General features: G+C 41.1%; 1 protein-coding gene across 1 annotated transcript; it reads left to right on the top strand.

The window, feature by feature from the left end:
- Positions 1 to 4,709, top strand: LOC311267843 (uncharacterized protein). The gene is made up of 3 exons (XM_084371086.1): positions 1 to 3,109; positions 3,225 to 3,344; positions 4,148 to 4,709. The coding sequence occupies exons 1-3, from the start codon at positions 1,751 to 1,753 to the stop codon at positions 4,415 to 4,417; spliced, it is 1,749 nt and encodes a 582-aa protein (XP_084227212.1). The 5' UTR covers positions 1 to 1,750; the 3' UTR covers positions 4,418 to 4,709.
- Positions 4,710 to 8,800: the final 4,091 nt, after the last annotated feature.

Here is an 8,800-nt window from a genome sequence, read left to right as displayed (position 1 = left end):
TTTATTATTATTATTATTAGTGTGAATGCTTCAAAGCATTCACACTATTGTTCTTCTGGAATTTCTTTTTAGTGGGCTGTGCTCGCAAGCCCACTATGGACACCTCTATTGTTCTTCCCCGGGCCTCTTTTTAGTGGGCTGTGCTCGCAAGCCCACTATGGACACCTCTATATTGTTCTTCCCCGGGCCTCTTTTTAGTGGGCTGTGCTCGCAAGCCCACTATGGACACCTCTATAGCAAAGCTATAGGTGTCCATAGTTCAGATTTCCAGAATATTAATTTTTCGCGTCGTAAGACGCGAAAAACTGCGAAAAATTTCCCATAAGAATGAATGGGACGAGGAAAAAAAACCTCGCAAATCTTCAACGTTTTTCAAACATCTCCTGCTCTGGCCTACGTTCACCTAGAAACACCATTCAAACTTTAAAACGTAGGCACGGGTCTTGTCTAACTGAGTTGTATTTGAACATTTTTCGTACGATGTTCCGTTTTTGACCTCTGACCCCTTAACGACGGTGAGTGATTTTGGAAAAATTCAGGATTTATAATGGGTGTGTATTGCGGAATGTTCGTGCAGAGCCAACTGACAGAGTGGGATAGACTCAAAAAAAACTCTCAGACATTTTGTCTTTCCACGACGACCCCAGCCACAAATTACACAATAGAAGAGTGATTTTTTCACCAAGTTGTAGCCACACTTGTCCTCTTTCTCCCAATGTGTCTACTTTACTGGTAGGATTTACGGTGTTGTAGCCACACTTGTCCTCTTTCTCCCAATGTGTCTACTTTACTGGTAGGATTTACGGTTTTTGATTTATCTGCCTCCAACCGACAAGAGTAGCTCTCAACTGCCCCATTTACTCCAATGTTAATCAGGAGGAGGATTTCTCGAGGATTTTCCAAACTGCCCCTGTTTTTAACTCGCTCCTATGACCACATTTCAGAAGCTAGGACCACAAAAAGTAATGTCTGTGTTCTTTAAAAGGAACCCCGGCTATGAAGACTTGTAGGCCCTAATACGCCACAATTGTTCTCTTGTACTAAAATATGTTGTTAGAAGCACATAAAATATTGCCATTGCTTTAAAAATATATAATATTTAGTACATATTTTGACCTACGTAGGACGCCATGCTTTCCGCGCGCAATGCACTCTGGGGGCGATGACGTAGAATGGTTGCACTTGGTAGAATAGCTATTGACGCTAGTGTTTGTTTACGTGCCCAAAGTTAAAATTTCAAGTAAAATGCCACATTGTGCTGCCTTTGGATGCGATTACCAGTCAAAAGGCCACAAGGGGAGTGATGTGAGTTTACACTGCTTTCCTACTGACAAGAAGAGGAGAAAGGAGTGGGAAGATGCCTGTGGACGGACACAACTTCCCAAAGATCCGCGGCTGTGTTCTCGACATTTTTCTCCAGATGCATTTGAGGCTTTTAGTCGACCACAACTGCTGAAAGAGCTCACCGGAGCGGCTGGGTATAAACGGAGACTAAAATCAAATGCTTGTCCGACAATTTTCCCACATAAGGAGCCCAAACGCCCTCGGGGAGCGAGTGAAATGCGCGTTAAAAAGCGCCAAAGACAAGAGACGCTGGATGCTCTCCTGAGCAGACAACCCGCTACTGCAGTTGCCGCTTCTGTAACATTAGGCGAACCATTGGACACGCCACTGGTCACAGAGGAAGCTGATAATTCACCTCTTCAGTCAGTTAAGCAATCAGTAAGTGTAACGTTAGTGTTCTCCAAATATGACCGATGCTGCCACTCAGACAGATTCAGACACGTCAGATGCAGCGGTACAGTGGCCAGCTGATGTGCACCAAGTTGTTACCATGGACCACGCTTACACAGATGAACGTGAGTTGGATAAACAAGAAGAGGAGGACACTCGGTCCCTGGATCTGTTCCCGTCAGACGATGAATTTAGCGAGGACAGTCAGCCACGGCACAAAAATCCTGATCCTGAATACAATGTAAGTTCATCTGAGTCCTCTCAAAGCACCCAGGGATCACATGCTTCAACTGCTACTCATAAAGAAGACAGAGTTTTTCTAGTTTTTGAGGAACAGTTAAAACAACTACTTCAGCATTGTTTAAAGTGTGGTTCCCTGATTGCTCAGGAAGATGTGAAAGAGCTGCAAAATGAAGGATCACAGTTGACATTAGAGCTCACATGTGCAAATGGCTGTAGCTACAGATGGCAGTCTCAGCCTACTCTGAGCGGGACCAAGGGGAAAGGAAACCTGCTTTTGGCAGCATCAGTTTTCTTCAGTGGCATCCATTTTGCTAAGTTTAAACATTTTTGTAATAACATGAACCTCCAAACAATATGTGAAGACACATACACAAGACTGAGGAAGACATTTGTGTTTCCTGTTGTTGAAAAAACATGGGCAAAAGAGCAGAGTGCAGTCTTAACTAACATGAAATCACGAGAAGAAGAAGTTGTACTCTGTGGAGATGGCCGCTGCGACTCACCTGGCCACTCAGCCAAGTACTGCACATACACTTTTTTAGATGTGCAGAGTCAAAAGGTTGTGGACTTCAAGGTAGTAAGCTGCACCCAGGTTTCAAGCTCCAATACCATGGAGATTAGAGGCTTTAAGGAAGCTCTTACAACCATCGAAGGAAATGGAGTGAAGGTGTCAACAATCTCCACTGACAGACATCCACAAATTGTGAAGGAAATGAGGGTCTCCAATCCAGAAAAATGCCACGAATTTGATCCCTGGCATGTAGCAAAGGGAGTGTCAAAAAAGTTGGCTGCTGCAGCTAAAAGAAGCGAATGTGAAGGCCTAGGAGAGTGGATCCCATCCATCATAAACCATTTCTGGTGGAGTGCACAAACCTGTGGGGGTGATGCCGAGGTCTTGAAAGAGAAGTGGGTGTCAGTGATACACCATGTTACCAACAGACACGACTGGCCAGGGAACAGACACTATCACCGCTGTGCTCACGAGCCCCTTGATGAGACAAGCCAGAGAAGCAAGCTATGGTTACAGCCAGGATCTGAAGGCCACCAAGCACTTGTGAAGACTGTTAAAGACAAGCGGCTTTTGAAAGATCTGGGTCATCTGACAAAGTGCATCCACACAACATCACTAGAGGTATGTTCAAATACAGAAATGTTGCAAAAGGTTTCACCTTAATGTAATGTAATGTATTTTTAAGGCAGGATGTGACTCACTTTTATCTACTTTTGTTTATTCAAATTTGTTTCAGGTATACCACTCCATGTACCTCAAATACCTTCCAAAGAGAACACATTTCGGATATGACGTGATGATCCATGCCTCCATGCTTGCTGCTCTGGATCATAACAACAATGCAAACAGGGAACAGGTGGGTGAACTATCATTATTTCTCTCCTTTGTGTCCCTGGATATTATGTAAAATATTGGATCTCACTACCTGATCACTTGAAACTTATTGCAATCTTTACCACATCTAAGAAAGCAACTAAATCCTGGTTAATTCAGCAACAAACCAGGGTGGTATTCTAGAAAGTAGGTTGAACACACTCTTGAGTCTAAATAAAGCAACAGGTAAATAAAAGGCAGAGCCACCATTTTAATCCAGTGGAGTAATTTATGTGCGCAGACGGTGCACGGGCTGAGTCAGAGCAGAGAAACACATCACTAAGTTAACAATTGTTATTCAGTGTTGTCCATTAATTCATTTACCAGACTAACATTATTTAGGCTAATAGATTATAAAGTGGTGGAATCGGACTGTGATTGCATTACATTTTAAATATATTTGTTAAGCTTTAATCTGATGGGGACACATCCCTGTAGTCACGTTTAATTTTCTGTGGTTATGTTACAATATGTGTGTTTTATTGTAGTGTATCTTTTTGCCAAGTTCATCCTTCTTTTTATCTCTCACTTTTTAATCTTTTATTATTATTATTATTTTACAAAAGCCCCTCTAGGGACAGGTGTTGCAATTTAGCATAAATACAATGATACTTGTATGGGATAGCTGTTTTCAGTTTGTCTGTGTTTTGTATCTGTCCCTGTCAAATAAACCATACAACTAAAACCAATCTCAGTGTCAGAAATCAAGGGCAAAATGCCACAAGAAATCTCATAATGCTCCTATATACATTTTTAACCTATTTCCATGTTTCTGTTTTTGAACAGGCTGTTTACCAAGATGGGGAGAGTGTCGGTGAACCCAAGTTCAAAATCTCATGGAGCAAAGTCCACAAGAGATTCAGAGCAAGACCAGTGGCTGTTCAGAAGGACTATGGATACATGAAGGCTATGGTGGCAGATGTTCTCTCCTCAGTGTCAGATTCAAACCAGGGCATGGACATGAGAGAGACTCAAACTCATATCATGGCTCCACAAGACAGACTGCCCAGATCACAGATCATTGTTCAAACACAGCAGTTCTCACGTTTCAAGTAGTTCAAGCATCATTACAAACATATGATGTGCACACCAGCATTTTTTACATCCACATTGACTTTAATTTTACATTCTAGTCAAGGGGTCTGTATTCAACGACATATGTCAAACAGCATAAAACAGATTGACTGTCAAAAAAATTCACAGTAGTGTAGGCTACATATTGTCAAAACATTTTCTTTTAAACCATTAACATGTTTGTATTATACCCGATTTTGCTGAACCCTGCATAACTGAAACAGAAAAGTTGTTTAAACATTGCAAGATATTAAAGTGCTCCTGATGAAATGCATTCAAATGTTCAACTGTTTAAAAGTTATTGAAATCTCTCCATGATTCATCTACTTCTGTATCATCAATATCTACATCCTTAAACCCTGTATAGATTCCACTTGGTTCTGGGTAGACATTTCTTATTTTGTTAACTGCACATGCAGGAATGACTCTGCGGATTCTTCTCCCCAGTCTGCCATGCATCCACCATGTAAACTGACGGTATGAGGCATATCTGTAAGACCTGCAACCAGAGCATTCATTTAAAAAATGTTACTATTAATTTATGAAATAATGCTACAAGCTGTTTGCCTTAAACTGTAAAAATGTCATTGTGCAGTATAGCCTACTGTGTGCACAGGTAAACTAACACAACCCTCAGTCCACTGTATTAAATTACAAACATGGCCTGAAGTAGGACAGTAAAGTTCCAAATTCAGATTCATTCTAACAGTAACTTTTATGTGTTTTCATCTGAGGACTTTACTGATTGAAGCTAATAGATAGATAGATAGATAGATAGATAGATAGATAGATAGATAGATAGATTGATTGATAGATAGATAAACAACAAACATACTATTGATATAAAAAAAATAACATGGTCCTCCTATAGATATGTCAATCAGATGTATGTGCAAAATAAGGGCGTTATTTGGTCTAATTTCATACATTATAATCTGTTGGGCAGAAAAGGATACAAATGGCCAGCAATCAAACTCAGTTTAATACATGATACTGTTTATTCAACACATCTTTAATATAAGGCGGGACCACTAAGCACTCTGGACAGCTCCGTAGCTGCTCCTAGCTGACCGGCAGGAGGATCAGCAACCTGGACAGCGCCGCGGCAGAGTCCCGACAGTTTTACATTACAGTGATGTTTAGAGGCTACCTATTGGTGACCCGGTTCCGATTGGGTAGGGCAGCACTCTCCCGGTCGTGGAGGCTGACGAGGGCAGCCCATAAGACGTCTCGGTTGAGGCAAACTGCATCAAAGTTTTCGTGTGCTGTGATGCACGGGATATCTGCAAAAATGACCAAAGTCGTGCGTTTCACCTGTATATCCTAATTATCTATGAAGCACACGACAGCTCTGGATACAGCTCTCTCAATCTCCAAAATTATTGATATTGGAATAAGTTTGATCAACAATAGCTTACCGTGAACATCTGCTAACAAAAACTGGAGCTCTTGACAACAAACACTCTCCCTCTCAGTTACCATGGAGACGCAGTTGCCGCACATACACCACCGGTTTTGTCCCACTCTCGCCTCATCCCGTCTTTCTTGCTCTTCATTTTGATGCTCGTTTTGTGAAACATTGTCAGTGCTGTCCTCCTCATTAATGTTTCGCTCGGGTTCAAATTGAAAAGGCTGAACTGATGACATGTTTATGTCGCTGAACAGTCACAACAGGGTCCCAAAGCCGGTCAGTGCAACCATATGACGTCACTACCCAGAGTGCATTGCGACGTTAACAACAATGGCGACCTACGAGTTAAACTATTTTTACAAATTTTATAAAAACGAAGTAATCAAGAAGGTTTTTTCTATCACTTTATTATAACTGATACTAACATTTATCTTTTAAGAACTACAAGTCTTCATAGCCGGGGTTCCTTTTAAGGCCTCCCTGGCTTGATGGTGAAGAAAATTTTCCAATATCATGTTTGGTTTTGAAGATATAGCACTAGTTTGAGGTCCTAAATGTGAGGCAGAAGTCACTCTCAAATCAGCTGTCCCAGGTGGTTGCTAGGGGTTAACGACAACCATCAAGGACAGAGACAGACAGACACACACATCGCGTCGTAAGACGCGAAAAGCTTTCCATAATTCACAGACACACAGAGACACACACACACAGACACACACACACACACACACACACACACACACACACACACACAGACACACACTTCCCAAACTTCCCATAATTTACACACACACACACACACACACACACACACACACAGACAGACAGACAGACAGACAGACAGACACACACAGTATATTTCTCAACATTTCAACTATATTTAACGATTATCTTTTCATTCATTCAAGCCAGGAACTCCATTCCTGGGATGCCCTCTTGACCCAGTGCAGGTGGTGGGAGAGAGCAGGATGATGGACAAACTGTCATCGCTGCTGGTGAAGGAGTCCCACCCCCTGCAGGTCACTATCACCACACTGGTCAGCTTCTTCAGCGACAGACTGATACACCCCAAGTCTGTAAAGGAGAGGTATCGCAGGTCCTTCCTTCCTGCTGCTGTCAGTCTACAATCAGCACTGCTCCCAGTAGACCTCACATGTGCACTGTGCAATACAAAACTCTACACATACCCACACACTTTTTGGTTTGCACTAGTTGGACAATTTTTAATACTCATATTTGTTATTTATTGTTTGTAAATAAAAAATAGCAAACTGTTCATACTTACACTGTTCATATTATAAATACTAAGTTATATTGTAAATACTAAGTTCATATTGTAAATACTATGTATATATGAGTTAATTCTATTTCTTATCTTCTTATTATATTGTTTATTTTTTTACTTTGTATTATTGTTTAGTGTGACACTGTCCTTTGGCTGCTGTGACTAAGAAATTTCCCCATTTGCTGGACAAATAAAGGAATTCTGATTCTGATTCAAATATTTAAATGTTTTCAATCATCAATATATTGAGATTTATTGAATTTCTCAGTCTGATTCAGAGTATTTGACTCATTCTCACTGTTATATCTCTTCATACTCCATCAGCTGATATAATATAAATTGTTTTATGTTCTGTATTTAATGATATATAATATAATAATTCAATATTAATCAATCAATATTACTATTAATTAAGTTTTCTAATTAACATTGATGTTTTTTTAATGTATTACATACATAAAAATAAATATTAATCATGAACTGCAGCAGAGTCTGGAGTCTGTCTCAAGTGCTCAGATATCAGCCATCTCATTTGACAAATCACCTCGGATACAGATGACAGATAACACGGGAGGACTCTGATTGGACAGTTGTGTGGCGTGATTTTGGCCTTGATATAACCCTGGTCCGGCTCTGCTCGTCCCCTTTGACCTACTTGTAGGTAAGTACCAGTCATGTTTGACATGAGCACACTGAAATCGTTCATAAAAGTGGATTTTATTGAAGCTAGACATTACTATCTCTCCTATGATCACGATAACTCATGATTTCGGAAAAATGAATGTAATTGTTTATGGTCTGTCTGTTTCATCAATATTAATCCGCTGTTGGCCCGGAGCTACTGGGCTGTTATAGCAATAACGCTAGCTCGAGCGGCCGAGCTCTCGGCTAGTCGGAGCCCAGTAGCTCTGGGCCAACAGCGGTTAGCAAAGCTACAGGGGTCCATAAGTACAGAATGTGTCTGTGTAGCTAACAGTAATGGGCCTCCGTCAGTCTGTTTCAATACAACACTATTAAGACGAGCTAACGGCGCTACTAGGCTCTGGTACATAAACCAGTAGGCCGCAGTCGAAGCCAACAGCGGTGATTTGCTTTTTCTATGAAGAAAAGCTAACCGGAGCGAAAAGCTAACTGTGTGAATGTGTCTGTGTAGCTAACAGTAATGGGCCTCCGTCAGTCTGTTTCAATACAACACTATTAAGACGAGCTAACGGCGCTACTAGGCTCTGGTACATAAACCAGTAGGCCGCAGTCGAAGCCAACAGCGGTGATTTGCTTTTTCTATGAAGAAAAGCTAACTGTGCTAACATCCGTACATGTTTAACAAAAGGGAGCTTATTGAAGCTAGACATTACTGTCTCGTGATTTTGGTTAGACTGATGTTTATAGCCGACCTGTTTCTATATAAGAACACTGAGCTAAAAGCTAAAACATAAGGCCGAGCTAGATGCTAACAGCGTGAACTCTGGCCTTTGGTCTCTGGTGGCGCGAGCGGCCATCTTTCTCTGTCGGTGTGAACTGTACTGTCTCATGCATAGACCCTTAACACAGGTCAGATTTTTAATAGATGTTACTCATAACATCCGTACATGTTTAACAAACGTGAGCTTATTGAAGCTAGACATTACTGTCTCGTGATTTTGGTTAGACTGATGTTTATGGCCGATCT

The sequence above is a fragment of the Pagrus pagrus genome (genome assembly GCF_965226575.1).
Source record: "Pagrus pagrus genome assembly, chromosome: 13".
NCBI classification, from domain to species: domain Eukaryota; kingdom Metazoa; phylum Chordata; class Actinopteri; order Spariformes; family Sparidae; genus Pagrus; species Pagrus pagrus.
The sequence above is the reverse complement of the archived record's forward strand: the minus strand, read 5'-3'. Positions and strand labels throughout refer to the sequence as shown.